We start from the raw sequence: 22,335 nt of genomic DNA, 5'->3' as shown, positions 1-22,335 counted from the left end.
GCCATCAATACAACAACATCAATATTGTTCTCTATTTATATTTGTGAATATAGTTTTTTTACAATTTCAATAATGAGAGATTTTCCTCTTCCAAAATGTTGCTGTTGAGGCTGTCATGGGGTGTCAAGTGTCAATCAGGGTTCTCGTATCCCCTTGACCCCTTGTATTTCACACCCTGTTAGTGTAGTTGTCGCAGCAGCAGTAGTTGTATTAGCAGGGACCGAAGCAGCAGAAATTGTAGTTATAGTGACAGTAGTTGTATTGTACTAATATTAGCAGCCTAGTTACATTATAAGCCTTAAGTGTCTGATGTCATAGTAGCAGTAGCAGTGGTAGCATTAACTGCAGCTTTAGTAACTGTAATATAATTATAGATAGAAATAGGAGCAGCAGCCTCAATAGTAGTAGTAGTAGTAGTAGTAACAGAAGTGGTAGTAATAGCCATCATCTATCTTTCCCATACAAAACAAACCTCCTCAGTTTAACACTGCGTGTCCTTTTACACAGCATGATGGTCGCTCACTCTCTGCTGTCTACAAGTACACACTGAAACACTCGCAGTGTTTACAAGCAGGCTGAGAGTGGATCATTTATCTAAACACAGTGAAAGGTAATCTAACCTACGCAGGCAAATCTAATTAAGCTGGAGCCAGTCAAGTTACTTCAGCCCAGCGGAGGTGTTTATACGAGGTCTGCTCAGCTGGAGTGAGAGCCAAACCTCTATTACTGACGTTATTAGACAGCATGTAAACACACTCCCTTATCTACTCAATGGCTCCCTCATTCACTCACTCACTCAGCAAGCCACATATTAACCCAGTCATTTAGGCAGCAGAGGACTCTTTGGAACTTAAAAGCTGATATTTGTGCACTTGTTTTTCTTTAGGTTACATGTAGGTACATGTTAGTAACTTGAATATTGTTACGTATGTTAGTTCACATGCATTAGCCGACATTTATTATTATTTTATTAAAGAAGGAAACATTAGAAAAGTTGAGAAAAGGATAGAAACATTCACCACAGGACATTACACGTTACAATGTGGAGGCCCTGAAGGGATATTATACAAGAAAGTAAACAGAGTAACAACTCAGTGTAAAAAAACCCTATCCAACTCCTCTTGAGTTATAATAAGGGCATGATGAAAGTGATTTCATGATCTGGTGTCACTCACACACATGCTCTCTCGTTCCCTCGCTCACACTCTATTTCTCTCCATTGACGCCAGACCCGAAGGCCGGCCTCCCTTTGCCGGGAGCCAATTGCGGCGCGCCGAGCAGGCGAGCCTTCATGAGCCGACCCCCTAATTTTACTGCTATAACATACCCAGCTCCGATCATGTGACGGTTAAACGAACTACCAGCCCTCTGGAGAGAGAGAGAGAGAGAGAGAGCGAGAGAGAGAGAGAGAGAGAGAGCGAGCGAGCGAGAGAGAGAGAGAGAGAGAGAGAGTGATAGTGTGTGGGCGTGCGTGTGTGTGTGTGAGAGAGAGGGAGAGAGAGAGAGAGAGAGAGAGGGAGAGAGAGCGAGCAATGCACAGACCGTGTCGTGGACTTACATTGCCATTACGCACTATTACGCACTGACAGCTACTTTCAAGAGAAGAGCGCACGTCGCAGAGGAGCGGATTTTTGGATTCCTCACATGTACAAGTGAGTCTAAATAGGGTCGCTGGTGTGATTTAAAGGTGTTTGCGCAGCTCTAAGCATGGCCCTGCTGAGTGAATGGAGATGCATTGGGTATACGTTACACATACGCGCTTGTAGCGACACTGTGCTTGATGTGTTTTTCTGCTGCCTTCGCAATATCGATCGCGTGTATCGGGACTTTTTCTGATTTGACTGGTTGTCACGGTGTTAAACATGTCATAGATCCCGAGTAATCCTCCGCGACTGATTTTCCATGCAGCGTGGTGAAGACCAAAAGCGCATCATGCTGTCAAAGCGTCTGATGTTTCACGGCGGCAGGGTTACCATAGGGCAAGTGACTCAAGACTTGGCCAAGGTGTTGCCAAACTCTCTTCCTAAATGTATTTCCCAGCCCCCCCGATGTCATATGATTGTATCACAATCAACCATAGCTCTGGCGAATGTTGGCGTGAGATCACTAATAACAGCGAGACTTCATTAGAGCAGAGAACTCAGAGCCAATGAAGTAATAACAGCGATGATAATTAAATGAATCTAGTCATTTACCCAGAGGCTGAAGTTTCTGGGAGGACCTCTGGAGGTCTCCGGGCTTCACTTTGGAAAGGCAGCTTTTTGGCTTTACAGAAGAGGGCGCACACTCATTTTGTACTTAGCTTTTTTGTTGTTGTTGTTGTTGTTGTTTTTGTTCATGCAATACACACGTAACCTTCAAGGTTTTAAAATGGATTTCATCATGTCATGTTGGAATCATCGTAATCCACTCATTGCATCTAAATCAATTTCATAATGTTTGGCATTTTTAATCCATGTAAATGTAAATGCAGAGCATTGTTTGTGGGCTGTTTGTTGGTTAAAAATAGACACTTAATCCTTCACTCCCCTTCAAATCAGCTCATCTCAGATTGTGTGACTGTGATGAAATATAACCATTAACCACTTCCTTTATCTTCCTGTTGTGACTGTGCCTCAGCAGTCTGCAGGATGTGTTTAGGTGAGCTTCTGAGAGCAAATCTATGTATGTCTCCAAAGTAGTTGAGCAAAAGTTTTTTTTTCTCTATCAAGCTGAGGACCACTAGAGGGAGATAAATAGAAACACACCATTAAATGACAGCAGAACCATGTGGCTTTAATGTTAGGAGTGGTGAGAAATGGGAACCCCTGATTCCACATGGTCAGCTTGAAGTTTGAAACAGCAGCTGCAGCGTTGACACACACACACACACACACGCACACACACACCTGCAAATCCCACTTCCTTCACACATGGTCCTTTTGAAGTCCCAGCAGACCTCTTGAACCCTGCAGCAGGTAGTACCTAGGGACCAAGTCATAACAATGCATTTCACTCTCTCTCCTAGTTTACTTATTTTGTACAAACTTTAGGGACGGTCTTGTAAAACATTAACCCCCCTCGACTGACCTGACTAAGTGTTGCTGTATTGTCACGCTGGTTTTGTTGGGAATTATCATCCCTCCAGTGTAAAAACCTGTTAACTGTAAAGTTAGGTTTAATTAAAATGTAACTAAAATCAAACTAATTTAACGCCAGAGTAGGTGGCTTATATCTTCTTTGATATAACAATGTCATTTTGGCTGGTATGCAGTCAATTTCAAAGACTTTCATTGCCAAATCTGATGAACACACTCATTTGTCTTCTGCAGGAAAAAGACATTTCTCATCAACATTCGGCCGATCTCCAGCAGAACAGATTGATCCTCAGAGCAGACGCAAGCTGCCATCCATCCGCCCAGGAATGGTGGATCACTTGCCGCTTGGTGAGGAAACCTTCCTGTGTTATACCGGCTCTACGGGGTCTGACTACAACTGCCTCTGTCATCACACCAATGGTGGCACGTTGCCGGGCATGATGGTGACAGACGCATGCATCTACGATCACCACAACCACCCCTACCAAGGGGTGACGCTCTCTTCCTCCCCTCGCCTCTCTGAGGACGACCTCAGTGACTCCTCCAGCCCTCGTTCCTCCTTTTGTTCCAGCCCAGAGTCATCATCGCCGACGTTGCAGCACGTTCTCAGCTCCAGCTATGAGAGCAGAAGCAGCAGAAGCAGTGGGAGCTGTAGCTCCTCAGGGGGGGAGAGTCAAGACAGCCTGCTGGACCTCCTCCTCTCACAGACCTCCCTCACCACTTCATCCAGCTCTAATGGCAGCAGCTCTCACTCTTCTTCTCTATCTGCCTCTCTATCTCTATCCTCCCCACCCTCTTCTTCCTCCTCATCTGCCCCGCTTTTACCCATGGGCCTGGCCTGGGAGTCCAAGAGGGAGCAGCGGCTGACTCTCTTCCATCAGCAAGCAAAAGAGGACTCTTACGAGTTTCCTGTCTTCCTGGATGAGCTGCAGGATCCTGCAGCGCTGCTCTTTCAGCCCACCCTGGAGGAGATTGAGGAGTTTCTCGAGGAGAACATGGCAGTGGCAATGGAGAAAGAAGAAGAGGGGAGCGATGAGGCGATGTCACCAATGTCAGAAGATGCAGAGGCAAACATTTCGAGGACATTAGAAGGAGAAGTCGTATCAGTGCCACATAACTCAGATCAGACTGTGCCCGTGGCTCATTCTCCACTCTCCTCTTACACAGAGACCAAACATGCACCATGTGCATCTGACATGGAGAGTTCACCATCAGCAGTTGATGTTAGTTGTATAACTAGTTCTAGTTCTGCTAGTGGTAATGGGATCAAACAGGAGGATTGTGGTTCACCTCCAGACTCATCTGAAGGTACCAGTGCCTCCAATGTGCCTGTCATCCTACAAATCCAGCCCATACAGATCAAACAAGAACCCAATCCTAGTGCCATAGCAGATGCTGTCACCCAGCAATCCCCGAAATCCCAATCCCAGCCAACGCAGGCCCCGTCGGACATCAAAATTGCCCAACTCCTGGTCAATATCCAGGGGCAGACCTTTGCCTTGGTGCCTCAGCTGCTTTCCCCGACAAACATTGGTAGCTCAAGTAAAAACGGAAGCGTTGTTTCACCCAAATTTGTCCGGATCGCACCAGTGCCCATTGCCGCAAAACCCATTGGGCTTGGGGAAGGGGGGTTAGGCGGTGGCTCATCCGCAGGGGTCCTCGTTGGAGGTCAGAGGTACCAGAAGAGTGCAGTAGCAGACCTCATTAAAATGCACAAGTGCTCTTTTCCCGGCTGTAATAAGATGTATACCAAGAGCAGCCACCTTAAAGCTCATCTAAGGAGACACACAGGGGAGAAGCCCTTTGCCTGCACGTGGCCCGGCTGTGGATGGAGGTAAGCAGAACCAAGTGTCTTTTCTTTTAATGAAATCACATGATTGAAATTATGAATTAGTTGATGAGAGCAGCCATTGACTGGACAGATAAAGACAGACTTGAACTATGTTAGAACACTCTTTCTACCTCCAGACATTACAACTTATAACACATCAATGGTAGATACCCAGAAAGTGAAGCTAAATAGATTTGATGCACTTGAAGTGTGAAGTGTTCTGTTTATCTACACTAGAGAGATTACAGTAACCAACTTCCGCTGTGGACTATATAGACCCTTGGAGCTGTTGATAATTGACGTTTCCAATGTGTTAGAAGATACTGTGATGCTCTTTATGAAAATACATCATAATCCACTTTCTTTACATTTTTACAAATATTTGTATATGATGTCAACACATAAATATGTGTTTAATATTCAATGAGAGGGATCAAAAGTCTCAGGACAGAGAGACAGAGAGACAGACTACATTCAAGTCTATTCAAGATGGTTACAATTGGTTCTATGCTACAAAGTGGCTGTTCCCCCACTATCTGTGTGTTTTTGTACCATGGTTCAAGTTGTAGATTAGATAGAACACCTTTTGAAGTTTTGTGCATGCAGACTTTGCCCCCTGCTAGCTATTCCACTTGTTTGCTTACTGTCTGCACACTCTCACATACGTACATTCGTGCAGCAGAGATATACACGATCATTGCAGAATCAAGTTCAAAGTTTTCACTTCAAGCATGTCCTCTTTTCACATAGCATTCAATCCACAATACATGTTTTAAGACTCCTTGGCTTCAAACTGTCAAAATCTGCTTTCCATGTAAAATCCTGAGTTAAACACTTGTATACAAAGTACTAATTCCCACTTGAATTCCACCTTTATACATCGAGGTATTGCCCAAGAGTGCACATAGAGAGTCTTGTGTGTGGCACTGTTTGTGTGCATGTTTTCCAGACATGGACGAAGGCAGGGTTAAGTTAGGGCAAGCATTGTGGTCAAGGTTAAATCATAGTAAGGGTTTGAGTTCAAGGGTGAGGGTTAGCATGTATATTAGCTTTAGGTAAAAAGAGTAATGCAAATGTGCTGGTGTCTATAAGAGAGAGTGCATCAGATAACTTTGGACAGTCAGCAGACACTTTATCAGTCTGCCTGCAACACCACACTGTCCTGCCCTGCGCCTACAGCCACTTTAAACCCTCCAGATGCATGTGCCCATGTCTGGGCTTACGTCCAAGTATTTGTAAGCATGTCACGTAATTTGAAGTTATTCTGGACAAAATGTGTCGTTAAACCTTTATGCATTGTGTAAAGCTGGCTTGAGGCAAACATGTTTTTTTGGCTCATTCCATAAAGAAAATATGTGCTAAATGTTTTTGTAGAATACACGTTTTTCCTGTGGAAGCATGTGTAATGGTGTGAAGCTGCTCATGGCCACGGTGCATTTAAAGGAATAGTTCAACATTTTGAGGAATTAGTTTAGTCATGGTTTTGTTTGCATCCTTTATGCTAAGTTAAACTAATGATTCCTGGTTCAGTAGTACATAGCAACAGACTTTAGAGTAGTATCCATCTTCTCATCTAACTCTCTGCAATAAAGCAAAGAATGAAGGAAAAAATTGCAAAATGTAGAACTATTCCTTTAATTTGTTTTTTTTTCATCTTGAAAGTCAAATAAACCGGGCCACTTCAAACACAAGAAGTACATGTATGAAATATTAAATACAACATGGTATAACGTATATACTTTTATTATACACATAACATATGACACAACATTAGTCAGGACCTAATACTCCCAGTCCTCCCCTAACTAAACCTATGCAGTGTTTACATGACAGCAGCAGTATATTCTATTATACAGTTGCCCTTTCGTCGTTCCTTACCCTCTGGGCCAGGAAATGGGGGTTGGGGGGGTTGGGCTGAGTCAGGCACCTTTTACCCTCTGCAACCTCAGAATAGATGCATGTGTTTGGCCCTCTGAAGTCAAGACGAGTGTTATGTCATTGGCTGGACTACTTCATATAACTCAGTGAAAGTTACATTTCTTCCTTTGCCAAAATGTTTCCTTTTCACTTTCTCTCTGGCTGTATTTTATGGTAATACTAATGTCCAGATCTGGATGAACAGGGATAGTCAGATGTAAACACTTAAAAGTAACACATGCAGGCAACACACACAGGAGCATGCATCCCAGACCTGCATGGAGACTCTCATGTGAGCTTTGCGTTGGTCGGCTGGGCTCAAACCCAAGCAGTTTGCTGTAATAACACTGTGACGTGTGTGTACCCGGCAGCTGTCATCAGGGCACTGGCGTGTTGTCCTTGTCAGCTGATGCATTCATCCTTCCAACAAAACAATGTTGTTGAGAGGTGACTGAGCTGTCATGGGTTGATTTAGCATTAGATGTGGACACTGAGAGCTCAAATGCCATGTGTGGAGTGAGTACCTACCTTACTGTCAGTCAGTGATGATCTGTTATGGATGGTGAAACAGCAAGATTGGGGTCGTCCAGAAAACAGCGTCTGTGGAGCTAAAAAGGATTTCCTGCTAAAGAAATCCATTTTGTAAAACCAGTCAAAAGGGGTTTTATGGTTGCTTGTATAGAGCTTTGCATTTAGGAGGCAAACTTCTGTTATTGATTAGTGCGGTCATGCATTAATGTGATTTCCCTTTCAACTTATACAGTTGAAATAGAGCCGCTCATAAACACAGGACAGGAGACATAAAGGGCTTGGAGTTGACAGGATAAACCCAACCAAAAGAGACGGATAAAGCTCAGTACAGTATGTGTGCATGCCAATATCTCTGTTACTGTAATCTTCCAGGTGTGTAACCAACCCGACAGCTCCGCCTTTCACGGCTGTCTTCACTTTACTCTGTTGGCTGCAGAGCAGAGTTTATGAACAAGCCAGAACAAAGCCTGCAAAAGTGTTTCCCACAACGCCCAGACTAATATGTATACTATGTGTTGTGCTGCAGCCCTGCAGAGCCGCCCCAACGGCTTATGGTACAAGGGAAAAACACACTGAAGTGATCAACAGAAGTACCCTCTACCACTGGAGTTATGAACTCAGTGACCTTGACAACCACCCCTTGAACGTAAGGAGCTGAGAAATCTAAAAAGTAGAAGGGTGAGGAATAAATAAATAAGTAGAGGAAGAGTTATAGCAAGAGAACGCATGCGTTTGGGAGAGACAGGTGGTGAGGCTATGAGGGCACACTGGCTTGTGATCAATCTTCCCCACAAAAAAAGAGACATGCATTTGAAGAATAATCAGGCTGTCTATTTGCATAAGACCTAAATGCATGTTCTGTTGAAAGATCCCCCCCTGGGCATTATGTTATAGTTGGGCTCAGGCCCAGTTTGAGTCCATAGAATAGCTGTACATGGTTTCTATCATGCCCCAGCTTGAAGCTGATATAGTCCAGCTTTAGGGTGCAATATGTGCATGTGCGTCACACACAGATTGCCATAAAGAACAACTATAGTCACAAAGTACAGAACATAAAGAGACTGATGTGGTTTCAGATTTGTATCTTCATAGCATGCCTCTTGGTGTAGATAAAGAAATTCTGTTGATCCCTTTGACATCCCTAAAAAAACTCTCATACGACAGATGAGTCAACACAAAGTTATTTTGCCTGGAGGCTTTTATCACTTGTTCCAGAAAGTTTTTGTTTGCCAAAGCGGCACTGATCAGTTTATATTCATACTTAGAATGGATCTAATGACTGTGTAAAAAGGATCACTTGAAGTAAACGCTTGCATATGCTTTTGTTTAACTTAAACACTATCAGCGTTGTGTTTTCAGCCATCATAAATGTGCAGCTACAGGGCATTTGTAAACAATGATTCATGTTTTCCTCGGTTCTATATTAGTGTACAGCATCAGTGTCAATAGAAGTAATGTATTTCTACACTACATGCATGACATGGCTCTAGGGATGTCAATGTCAGTCAAAATGTCTCAACAACTATTCAATTTTGTACAGACGTTCAAAGTTTCCAGAGGATCAATCATACCGACTTTGGTGATCCCCTGACCTTTTTGAAAAAAAAAAACAAATTGGATAGATTGCTATGAAATTTGGTACAACATTCATATTCCTTTCAGGACAAATTAAAATAAAGAAGCGAGTGTTGGTGCCGCTGTCACAAAGGCAACTGGATATCGAACGCTTTACGCATTTGTTTCAATGCAAACCGCGCATCACAGATGGTGATGACATATTTTCTTTCTGTTGATTTTCAAAGGAACAAGTATCAAGTTAGCCTGACAGGATTGATCAGTGATGTCCTTGTGACATTTTTAGCAACAGGGCTACTGCTAGCAGCCTGGCTAACTGTCCAAAGCAAGAAACAATCCTCAGTGATATGATAAAGGCAGAATAAAACACCTAGTGGTATTAATGAGTAGGCAGGTTTCTAGCTTCGTAGAAAAATTGTTTTTTTATAGCTCTCCCTCCTCTTCCATCAGCAGGGCTCTTTTCTTTTGTTTTCTTTTACACAGATGCTGCAGTTGTCCCACCATCAACCATTCAAGCTACTTGATGATACTTACTTATAGCTATTTTGTTGAGTTGTTAGCTATTTCGTTGAGTTGACTGTTGACTGTAATGTTAGGCTGTATGTCTAGGGCTTTTATTATGAAAGGTACTATGGAAAAGTTAAGTTAGTAAAGCTATGCTGCTGTTGACTGTGTGGAAGGCAATAAAGAGTTTGCCGTCTTTGTCAACATATAGACTGAATGGTTCAACAACAAAGCCTCCATGTTCATTTTGTATTACCTTTATAAGTACAGGCACAACTCGAGCGCTTTCCTCTGTCTTTGTGCCGTATAGTGAGGCATCCTTTTCCGCAAGATCTGGTACCTGGTGGCAGACAGAATTACATTGAAAGCAAGGCTTTTAGGTAACCTGTTTAAGCGCTGGTAGTGTCCTAATTCTGTAGACATTTTATTGTGCAAACAACAATTTCTTCATAATGATGAGTTCAAGCGACAAAAGCTATCTATTGCCACTTTTCCTAACTTTTCCTCTTCTGCTATCAGGTTGTAATCAGCCCCTTTTATAAATTGTATTTTATGAGCAAATACAGCAACGGCTGTACATTGTGTTTAGTTCTAATAAGCACTTGTTGGCAACATGCAAAACTAAGATGGTGTAGATGGTAAATACACCTGCTCAGCATCTGCATGTTAGCATTGTCATTCTTAGCATGTTAGCATGCTGACATTAGCATTTCCCTCAAAGCACTGCTGTGTCTAAGGTCTAATTACAGTCTCTCAAGGCAGCTAGCATGGCTGTACACTCTGTAGAATTATTATTTCCTGGGAGAATAACATCACCTGAAGGTGTAAAAGGGCAAATAGATACAGGGCTAGCAACTATAAAGTTTAAGTGTAACAGACAATAAAGACGATATTCTTGGCGACAGGCCAAGTCAATGTTGGATGCCAGTTAAAAATTCCTCAATATCAAATAATCAACCAAATAAATACTCAGGTCTGAATGTTTGATATGAGGTTCTTAGCTTGATAGATTCCACAGTAAAGCTTTATAAGCTCTGTCAGTTACTATCATTTTATTGCGCTATTAAAATGATGAATAGACCGGTTGTGTAATACATGTCTATAGTGGAAATGGTTTGAAATAACTGTGAGTGACATCTTTATATCTCTGTGAATTATCGCTTTCATGCCTTTAGCTTGCCGGTACTGCTGCTACTGGTAATGCAAAGGGAAATAAATCTGTGTTACGGATTAATCTGATCTTAACAGCTTTACTAATATATACAGATACACACAAACACACACATGTACAACAGGCACTACTCTATCATCCACTTAACCCTTCACATCATGATATTCAAGCTGGTCAGAGCCCATGGATACCAGAGCAGAGCAGGCCAGGAATAGAGACTGGGCTTGGATTGGAAGTACTCATGTGTTGAGCTAAATATGGGATGACTCTTTAACTTCACAGAGAAGACACACGGCAATACACATGGACAGTATAGCATCACAACCCTCAGACCACCCTCATATAGCAGCTTGACATGGCCTTTTTTGCTATTTGGCCGATTGAAGCATGACTGCACTAAGCAGTCTCTGACAAACGCGTTGACTTATGCACAGAAGTGGGAGCATTTCAAAATGACACAGAAACAGTCAAATAAAAGTGTTTTGTGAGTGTTGACTGACAACTGTGATTAGGGAATAACATTCAAACAATTGAAGTTACGAATGGAGAATAATTATTAAAGAAATGCTAAATGTTCCGAAATCTATTATACATTTTTTAAATCATCCTTGGTTTCTTTCCGGCAGGTTCTCCCGATCGGACGAGCTATCCCGACACCGCCGCTCACATTCAGGAGTGAAACCATACCAGTGCATCGTCTGCGAAAAAAAGTTTGCCCGCAGTGATCACCTGTCTAAACACCTCAAAGTCCACCGCTTTCCACGAAGCAGCAGGACAGGGCGCTCTGCAAACTGACTCTCCTGACCCCACTCTGACAGACTGACGCTAAGAGAAGAGGGGGGAGGGGGCTTTGCCCGTGTATGTGTGTGTGTGTATTTGTGTGTGACGAAAGACAGAGGAGAGGGGGTGAAAGTCCAAACACCTTTAAAAGGAGTCCGTACGGGACTCTTGGGCTCGTGTGTGTCTATGTTCAAATGTGTACGCATGACGTACATTCATGGTACTGTTATAATTTATTGGGTGGCGAGGAAAAGATTGTAAAAAATTAAACTAAAACAGAAAACTGTTACTTGACAGAACACCCTCACAGGTGGAATAAGCTTCTTGTATATTACAACTTTTTTGTCTCACTCAAATCTTTTAGCTGATCTAATTTGAAGAAATATTTGCTACTTAGAGTATTTTTACACTTTGAGGAGTGTGTGATTGTTATTGCTGGAGTCAAAGGCCTTATATGAATATAAATGCATCACTAAGGGGTCGGATACTATTTGAAACCCTGTTGTTTGTTTTTCTTTTTTACCTTCCTGGAGCAAAATGTTTTAAAGTAATGGCGAAAACTAATCGCTTAATGGCTTGAAGTTAATTTGTTGCCCCACAAGAAAAGCTTACTGGACATTGGGAACTGTTGGGGCCTTGGTTTAATTCTTCCTCGATAGAAGGCAGAGTAAATGATGCATCAACATTCCTGTAGCTTTGAATAAGTGTCTTTGCTGCCTTTGAGTCTCGTTGCAGGAAAAAAAAAGAACACTGTAGTAACCTTCGAACAAGAACAATGCTCATGTTCGTGTGGACTTACTGCTCACCAACAAAGATCATGTCACTATGTAATTTGCACTGGCAAACATGAAATTTCTGGTTGTCTGCCCACACTAAGTATTTTGTGTAGCTCTGTTGTGATTTGACTTGACTTGCTGTTCTGTAACACATTTTTTTGTCTCATGTGGTCAAAAGACTGTTTAACAGAATTTTTTTTAATGCTCTTTGCTCTCATGGATCCAAACCAACTGAGGTGCAGCTACATTCAATGATTATCTGTGAAATATTTCAATCCAAGGTCTAAAACAAGTATTTACGGAAGCATGTCTGTTGTTCTATCTTCACCATATATATCACCTATTTGCTCTCTGGTTTTGCGATGACATATCATTCATTACTTCGTGTCACTTCTTTCACTTTATGTCGAGGAGAGGGATCTTCGAGGAAAAACTGGATTGTGATTCACACTACTCTTGAACATATCAAATCTCTTGCCTCATCTGCTGCTGCAAGTCAAGTTTCTTTTACCGTCTTCTGTCCTCAGATTAATTTCAAGACTATGAATTAAATTACTTGCTTATCAAATAAAAGTGGATTTTTTTTTGTTTTTGCACCTTTTGACCATCTTTGAGACTGGAATTATGAGCCGTTACAACATCAAATAGAAAATAATGTACCCCCGACTATCGAAATAAATACATTAATCCGAGCCTATGTAACATTTAAAAGCGGTCCCTGTTTCCACAAATGGCAATTACAGAATAATAGTGCATGCAAATGTATCATAATAATAGCACAAGTAGGGAAGAGACAGTGTTAGCTAACTTGAGCCATTGGCAAGGTCATAGCAGCCAAACACCTGAGTGAATTGAATTACCGTAGGTGGTAGGTACCGTATTGCTTTAAAATTCATCTTTTCTTTTGCTAAAGGATGAATGATCTACAGCGTAACTTCTTTTAAAAGCTATGTAAACTCGCTTTAACATAAGGAATATCTAGTACCTCTTTTAAAGAGGCGTCATTATTTCCCATTGAAGCCTATTTTATTGACAAATCAAGTTTTTTATCATAAAATGAAAATTGATGAAATGATTTAACTGGATGTTTTTTGTCATTTTTGCCCGTTGAGACTGGAATTGTGCAGTACAAATCACAGGGACGTATAAATCCTTTCATTAAGTTGTTACAGCATTTTCGTCAAAGGTAAATAGAAAAATTGAAAAGCATTTTTTTAAAAAAACAACTATTTTCTGTCTCTGGTCTTGAACATATCAGATATCTCACCATGAAATGCCTTTGTCTTGTACTGTAAGGGAACAGTGACTGTTTTGCTTTTCTATCATATCACTATAGATCGCTTTAGTGTGCGTCATTCTGCATCTCAGTTGAATTAAACCAAATGTGTCACGTGAGGGATGCAAAATGCCTGCCGCACGGAGTTCGGACACGGATTCCTGTGCCATACGGTCGAGGATCAGTTGAAAACGTTCAGTATTGAAATCATTTGAAATTTGAAAGCAATGTTAAAGTTGTAACTGGAATTGAGCTGTTTTTTGGAAGTGTTCTTTTTGCTGAAACCTACAATGATTGACAAAGTGTTTGGTACACAGCAGCTGAATCAGACACTGTATGGAAGAATTGTATTATCGATGTCAGACATTCCTTCCATACAATCAGAAGAAACACTTTTTTTCTGAATGGGTGTCGTATGTGAGCCCATGAATGTATGTAAATACTGTATATGCATCTCAAAGGAGAACTATTCTTGTGATTTCTGTGATTGTGAAAGATTTTTAACAAATGTGTAAAGAAAGAGTACATAACATGATAATTCAAATATATGGTGAATAAAAATGCGGTAACTTACTTTTTTGTCAGGTTTTTACACGACACATTAGTACGAGGCTCCTGAAATCTGTATAATCCATCCATGGATCAGAATTTATAATACATTACCCCCCCCCCCCCCCCCCATGCATTTCTCTAGCATTTCTTGACTTTTTCAAGTGCAAAAATTGAAATGTTTAAAAATTTCAAATGAGTATGTTGTGTGTTCTGTAAATACGTTACAAAGAAGCGAGTTGCTTAAAATAGTATATTTTTGCTTTTGTTCTTATGTAAAACACATTTACAATAAAAATCCCCAAACCAATATGTTTTTTCTGTTGTTGCTTTACTTTTGCTCCAAAGTCCAACAGCCATTCTCAGCTTTTGTTAATCAAGCATTCCTCAACTCTTGTTTTTACATTGCCTTTCTGTTTTTTTTGTCTTCACATTGATAGAATTTGCTCATTGTAGTTGGCTCTGGATCATGTTTGATGCAGGCCAAGTTTGGACAAGATTAATCTGGAATGAAAAATGAGACGCTTCAGGAAATTTGTGTTGATTCTGTGCCAACATAAAAGATGACATTCAGCAAATTGCTGTTATTTTCCATTACAAACCCCATCAAACATGATGAAGTGATGTGACTAACTTTACTCTTCTCTCTCTACTACTACTCTACTGTCATAAAAATGTGGATAACACACCAACTACAGTGCATTTCTTCTTGTAGTTACATGTAAAAACAGTGAATGAGAACAGCCTGAATATTGACATGGATGGGTTTAGAGTTGAAAGCAAGGTACGACCGAATGGTGTCATCACCAACATCGCTAAAAAACTGAACCATTTCTTGTGTAATTCATACACGACTGCATGAGACTGGGCCGTCATGGCATGCACACTACTGTCTTCAAACGGTCGACAGTGCCGTGTGATGCACTTTATAGATGCAAAAATGGCCGCTGTGTGACTCAAACCTGTGATGACACAAAAAGATTGCAGTTTTGAGCTTTTAAGAAACTAAGCTATTACACGCTCTTGGCTCTAAATTAATTCGTCTACCACCCACTTATACATGCAGAAACCTTTTCCTGATTATATTTGGCATGTATTTTAAAGGTCAGAATAAAACCACATGTATAAAAGTAAGGTTAAGTGACTAATTTAAATATGTTGTCCTTGTGCTTTCCATCCACATATAGCTCAGGGAGAGAGAAAATACTGTTTCCCGTAAGGTTGCATAAGGAAACGTGAAAAATGTCAGTGTAAGATCTGTACCACATGGCAACTTTGCATGGAAATTATACCCCCATTCTCTGCTCTCCCTTCACCCAGACGTGTTCTCCTCACCACTTACTCCTCTGTCTTCACAACACGTGAATGAATGGCTTTGGATGGGTTTTTTTTGCCTCAGTATGCTGAGTCATTGTGTAAAAGACAGAGGTAGCGGCTAAAAAAAGAGGTAGCATCTAACAGCAAAAGCAAGCCGTGTCTGTTTGTGCAACGTCTGTTCTGGATATAGATCATGTTGATTTATGAGCCAGTGCAGTCTCAGAGGCATTCTGGGATGCAACAGAAGGATTTAATTCAACACATCTGGATCTGGACTACCCTCTATTGGTTGCTCGCCCCTGCTCGGTTTAGCATTGAGGCTCCTTTTTCTGTTGATGTCTGTGGGTCTAAGATTTTTTGAAGGACGAAAAAATTCATCGTACTTATATCACAAGACACCAATTACCTTGGCAGACTTAAAAACTGATTGCTTGGCAATGCCATACTGAGCATTTATGAACATGCAACAGCAGAATCAAATTACAGTCTCACTATCGTACTGGTAACTTCTAAACACAATGTATTGATATGAATTTTGACACAGTAGACTATTAAAACAGTATGCTAAAAAGTACGGAAAGTCTCCTGGCCATTAAGTTATTTGATTTAATTTAACTTGGAAAAAATATTTTTCATTTTGATATATATTTTATACATATTTAATGTCATAGCACATTCTCCAGGGGGTCCACATTAATTCCCACATATATTGGCTAATCAGAGTCAGTTCATGTGATAGCAGAAACTGTTTTACCTTTTAAATACAATACATACATGGTCAGCAAGTCAGATAGTTACAAGAGATATACATAAATAAACAAGTGTTTGTTTACAGAGCCAGAGGTGAGTTTCTGGAGAGCATTTCTGGAGATTTTGTCACAGTGTTTTACATTATGCTTCTTTCATTTGTATTTAATTCGTACAGTTTTGTCATGCAAACAGGCAGTTTAAGTTTGCCTCTTTACTCAAGCTGTAGGCTATATCGGACCTGTGTGCTCTAATTTTAAAGATGTTTATACTTGGGCTAAGCAAACATGGATTGGCACGCTGCAAGCAATTCCTGTTTGGGCTGTAACCAAGGACGTACATTCCCTTCCATTCCTCCACAGGATCACAGATCACACAAATCGTGTCAGGCTTCAAATAATGCGTTTGTCAGGGTCCTTTTGTCAGCTAAAGTAAAACAACAATGGCGGCTTCTTGCGATGTTATTGTAGATTAGAGATGCGCAGATTAGAGATCGGCATATTAGAGATGGGCATATCAGCTCTGACGCCATCCAAATCTGCATATATAATCCAGCCACTAGCCACCCAAGTTACTTATTTTCTCAGCTAAACCCTGCATTCACACCAAAAGCTATGGAGGCGATGAAAGCATCAAGCTGCAATTCAAAACAAGCTAAATGACGTGTTGTCGCATCGGGCGACACAATTCTGGCGATAAGAGAAATGTGATAAGGCGATAAAGCATCCATCGCGTCCATCGGGTCCATTGCGTCCATTGCGTCCATCGCCTCATTGCGTGTGTCGCTTGAAGTTGAAAAATTTGAACTTTTCAAGCTACATTGCATCACGCTGTGTTGCAATAGCCAATCAGCGTTGAGATTGTGCTAACCCGTCAGCGAAGTTCTCCGACCAGAGTGGCCATTGTTGCAGTCCTTGGGGGAAATCAGATTGTTCCTATGGTTATAATAGAATGGATATAACTGGATGGCAGCGACATGCCTTTAGGAATCTAATCTGCTGGAAATACAGAAGAAGAAGAAAGCCGTTCAGTGCAGGGTAAAGCGTGTCCAGGTCTGATCTACCGGAGATGATGACTGATGGCCTGATCTCATTACAACACAACAGCTCTTTAAAGAGCCACACACTTCCTCTGAGAGCTAATTTCTGTCCTTTTAAAACCATTCAGATCCCTGGTTAGCACTAGCCTAACGTCCATTTAGCACAACAGAAGAGCAGGCTGAGCCGGGGGTTAGCTTCAGTTAGCTAGCCGCCTTGGCTGCTACCTGCGATTGAAGTGATGATCAAAAATTTGACAAATGTGAGCAAGCGACACGACACTCACGTTCCAGGTGAAATTATCCTCTCCATTGCTTTAGGTGTGAATGCGCGGTTAGAGACCTGCATGGACATTCCACTACCTCTCCATCTTGCCTTTTTGGTTATCTATTGTATTGTATGAATGCTACATGCGCTAGTTCCCTCTGTGCTCATGCCAAACTATCTAACTATACATTCATCTATGTATCACCTTTTCAGAGCTCGCCCAGCTAGAATGTAAAAATGTAGGCTAATGTGCACATTGACTAATAAAGGGTAAGCTGCGGGCAGATGAATCAACTCAATCGACTTTAAGGGGGCAGTCCTAGTATAGGCTGTTCTCATGGCAAGCAGCGTTTTCTTTCCTCCTGACGTTCATGTCCTGGACATACTAAGCCAAGTCCCAAAACATTATTCGTCCTAAACAAGTGGTTTTGATGTCTAACCCTAAACGAAACCGAAAGCAACCATCACGGCCAACTGCTATTGCCGTCTCACGACTTCAGTTCAATGTGTCATTTCATAAGTTACCTAGGATTTTTGGTGCAGAACTCTTACAATATCATACGAACCTGTTCATGAGAATACTTGACCTAGTATGAGCTTGGGATATGGTCATGGCTTTGTATCTGTCATTATATTTCTGATGTCTAAGCAATGATAAACTGTCTGTTCTTCTCTGAATGCATTAAACATACCTCCTTTTTGACGATTTTGGAAGGTTTACTTCATAATCTATGTTGTGTATATCCATGATTAAATAACATGTATTTCCTCAATTATCTATTATTTTTATATGTTTCTTTTTAAATCTGTTTTGACCAAAAAAAGGGACCAACAGCTGTTTGTACTCTTCATGTTTCAATGTGTTTGAGTGAGCGAGAGAAACAGATACTGTACACAAATGTGAAGGTCAGACGCAAGTTACCCTGCAGCAAACTACAGTGGCCTGTGTGCTGATTTGACAGGAGGGATCTGATGATAACTGTTATGTAACTTCTGACAACACTCAGCCAAGTTCAGACTAAGTGTGCGTGTGTGTGTGCATGTGTGTGTGTGTGTGTATGAGAGAGAGAAAGGAGTGCAATGCTTGTGAAAAAACAATAGGGAGCACATGTAACAAGTACATTGCAACATCAGTGAACACCAGACTGTCAGACTCTTTCAGCAAACGAGAAAGAAATGTTTATGTATGCTACCTTCACACACTGCCTGTACCGTGCTTTCTCACATGGCAACACTTTTTCTTTTCCTCTGAGACAATCCCCTACTTGCACAATGCAGTGTGACGTATCCATTATACAAATGTCTGTTTACTTCCTGTTAACTCAGTTACCTTCTTCTTCAACCTGTTTGTAAACAGACGCGCATAGCACATCCCTCATCACACACACAATATACATATATATATATATATATATATATATATAGAGAGAGAGAGAGAGAGAGAGAGAGAGAGAGAACTGGTCCCAAGTCTCATAACAGGAAATCTCGCACAATCAAACGTGACTAGAGTAAACAAACATTTTTTTGAAGACCAGATAATCTGCTCACTCCACAGAGTTGAATGGGGATAGAAATGGGTTGTAACTAGTTTTTGTCTGATGTCAGGCAAAGATATCTCCCCTACTTATCCCGAAAATCAACGGGACCCCCCCCCCCCCCCCGCGCGCGCGCGACCCCGACATGGACAAGCGGCTGAAGATGAATGAATGAATGAATGTAATGTAGTAATGTTAAGTCACAGTTTCACATGAGACACAAACTTGAGCTTCCTGCATGAAAGTGTGTCTTGCCCTCCGCCCCCCACCTTCTTCACAAGGAATTTTTCATCTTCTAATGCTTCCTATATCGTACTACGTCATCATACAGCACCATGGTCAGGCAGTTTAGAGTGTGGTTGATGGGTGATCCAGCTTACCATTGCATTAGATGATTACTACTGCTAGTACTTAGGAAACTAGGAGTTACAATAGGGCCTTACCGTCTCATACCACCTCATTTATTTGGTTGTGATAAGCAACTGATAATGCCCATTCAATCGTCTGACAACAGTCAAGTTGGCTGAAAGAAAGCACTTTAAGGTGATTGTTGGAGGCAGAGGTAACGCCACTATAGAGTTGACAGGAAGTAAACACGCATGCAGTTTGTAAAATAAACTTTATTGGCTGGATCTCATGCACACAATGTTCTTTTCCTCTAGCAGGCAGCTGGTAACATCACACAACCATACAGTGTGCTGAGATGGGACTCCTACAGTATGTTCACCGAAATGCCAGCACACTTCATTTCATTAGACTGCAACAATAGCATTTGTATGTGCACGTGTCTGTAGGAAAGATAAACCCTCTCTTTCACACTCACACACACACAGACACACAGACACACACACACACACACACACACACACACACACACACACACACACACACACACACACACACACACACACACTCATACGTACATAAAAATCCAAACATACCAACGTGCACATGTTGTGGCAGCATGCGTATAAAAGGAGCAGGTCGTTATGAATATACGGGCTGTACACAGACACACACTCACGTGGAAGAGTGAGCTATTCTCTTGTATGTCGACAATGGGAAGCTAACCAGCCTACTGAGAGCCAAATTTATGACAGCAGGAGGGGATGGTGTCCACTCTCCAGCAATTTGGCTATTCATGTGTATCAAAGAGCCCACATCTTACGTAATTCCCACAGGACACAAAGAACCTTCCCATGGATGGAACCACTGTAGCTGACAGGAATCTTGCTGTGGCATTTTCATGACTGACTTGAACACTGTAGTTCCCTTTTAACAGGGAACAGTCTGTCAGTGTTTGACGTGTGTATTGTCTTGCGTGTTACAGTCTCATATAGGTTTGTCAACCGCGAATAGTAATTAAAAGAATCACTCTGTTGCCCATCTGCACCAAAAGAAAAGTTTCATGTTAGTCAGCTTATCACAAATAATGTGTTTGTTTATGTCCAAAATGATCCCAAGCATGCCCCTGTATTACAGTATTACACTTCATGCGAGACATGGAAAATTGCCCGAGGGGAGAGTGTTGAAGCTATTTTCAAGAGCCGCATTACCATCAGCCCTCGGTTAAAGTTGTTGCTTGTTTGTTTCCATTGAAACCAGTAGCTTTTGTACTTCAATAGATAGTAATCTCAAATGAAAACTGTTGACAGCTATCCAGCTTCTAAATGTATGATAATATTTAAAAAAGCATTACAAGTAAAAGTTCTGCAATGAAAATATTTTTAAAAAGTAAAAATATAGTAGTATTTTTGTCCCCGGGGGGCAATTCAGGGACTAAAAAGTAACAAATATATACATAAAACAAGTAGAAAAACGTAATAAATGCTAAATAACGCTAAAGGTTGCTCTGTGCTCCGACCGGACGACCACACGAGCAGCGACCCGGAACCGTGAGTTTAATATATGAAAAGTGAAAGTACTCATTATGCAGCAGAATCCCTCATGTCATTACGAGAATAAAGTAGCAGATTAATGAGATTAAAAGTGACAAATCTATGAGATTTATGGGGGAAAAAATAGTGGTTAGTTTTACACCTCTAGTGCTTTGTTTTACACTCCCTGTTGAACTATACTGCATCACTTCAGGATCACCAGAGACGCTGCTGCATGCTGTGTGCTACTATGTGTACTGTGTTTTGAAGTTTGCCTCATAGAGCTTTTTGATGACAAGGTTCCTGGGGCTCTAAGTCCCCTGAAAAACAATAAGAACAATTAGATACTTCAGCGTATGGTTGCCTGCATTTTGACCTTGGTCTAAAGACCCATGAAGATTAGACAAATTATTCCAACATGATGGGACGAGGGCTGCTGTTAATCGCAGCTGAAGTAAGTTCAGAGTGTGTCCCCCGCTCGTTTCATCTGAAAAACATGTCGGGGGAAAAAAGATTTTGGTCTCACGGCAACATTTACCATTACATAATTTACTAAATAATATTTTGCACATTGGATGTATTGAATGAAATGCAGATGAGGTGCTTTAGAATATAACTGCTTTGAAACAATCAGAAAACAACGCTTAATCTCTCATTCACTGGCTTTCTCATTCACAGCACCACTGTGCTCTCTCTCTCTCTCTCTCTCTCTCTCTCTCTCTCTCTCTCTCTCTCTCTCTCTCTCTCTCTCTCTCTCTCTCTCTCTCTCTCTCTCTCTCTCTCTCCTCGCTCGCCTCAGACACACATTAGCAGCCATTCAGTGTGGCTGCTGGCTCAGATCGCTCTTTTTCTCTGTCTTTATTAAAATGAGTCATGAAGTCGACAGCCGAGTCTAAATTACTTTCAATGTTATCAAACAAAGATGAGTGTTCTCCCCTCATCCTAAAGTGGTCATAAATCCAAATAGGAATAAATTTCCTTGTTTACGAATGAAGTGGCAGACAAGTTTAACCAGCTGCACTGTGTGCGTTTGACCAATCAGCGACACTCATCCCTGAAAACCGCACTCCGAAAGGTCCTGTACTTTCATAAAGTACTACCGTCCGATCAGCAATTTTTTGGGGGGGTAAAATGTCCCCAGAACTTAATTTAGACCCTGGTCCCTGTGGTTGAAACACAATGAGATCCTCAAAAGGTTCCTATAGTCCCTGGGGAAAGTTCCTGCATTCAAAATAGAAGTGAGGAAGAAAGTAGCATAGGAAATGCTTCAATCTTCTTTTTCTCTCTTTTCTATTTTTTTCTCCCTTACATTCCTGCTCATTCATTTTCGGTGCCAAAATTATTTGAAGGATGCAGCAGCGGCCCTAAAACTGTTCAAAAGCATTTCTGACTTACTGATCCAACGTAAACTCTACATCAAGTGGCTGAGCGCGGTGACAATTTGTCACTGAGATGATTGACACCTACCCCCTGGGAGAGAGGTGAAGTCAATGAAACATGCAGTTCAAAGCAGTAGAGTGTGCTGGTATGCAAAGGATTGTGCTGTCAGTTTAAGCATTCATGTCCAG

At 41.3% G+C, this 22,335-nt stretch overlaps 1 protein-coding gene across 1 annotated transcript; it reads left to right on the top strand.

Annotated features, from left to right (window-relative positions):
• Positions 1-1,413: 1,413 nt before the first annotated feature.
• Positions 1,414-14,286, top strand: klf15 (Kruppel like factor 15). The gene is made up of 3 exons (XM_083919289.1): positions 1,414-1,652; positions 3,312-4,911; positions 11,233-14,286. Exons 2-3 carry the CDS (start codon positions 3,404-3,406, stop codon positions 11,399-11,401), a joined length of 1,677 nt encoding a protein of 558 aa, XP_083775415.1. The 5' UTR covers positions 1,414-1,652; positions 3,312-3,403; the 3' UTR covers positions 11,402-14,286.
• The last annotated feature ends 8,049 nt before the right edge of the window (positions 14,287-22,335 follow it).

The sequence above is a fragment of the Echiichthys vipera genome (assembly GCF_963691815.1).
Source record: "Echiichthys vipera genome assembly, chromosome: 9".
Taxonomy (NCBI): domain Eukaryota; kingdom Metazoa; phylum Chordata; class Actinopteri; order Perciformes; family Trachinidae; genus Echiichthys; species Echiichthys vipera.
This window is presented reverse-complemented; position numbering and strand designations above follow the sequence as displayed.

Coding starts and splice junctions, on each gene's coding strand:
- klf15 (XM_083919289.1), top strand. CDS start 3,404: ATGGTGGATCACTTGCCGCTTGGTGAGGAAACCTTCCTGTGTTATACC. Junction 4,912..11,232: donor TGGCCCGGCTGTGGATGGAG/GTAAGCAGAACC, acceptor TCTTTCCGGCAG/GTTCTCCCGATCGGACGAGC.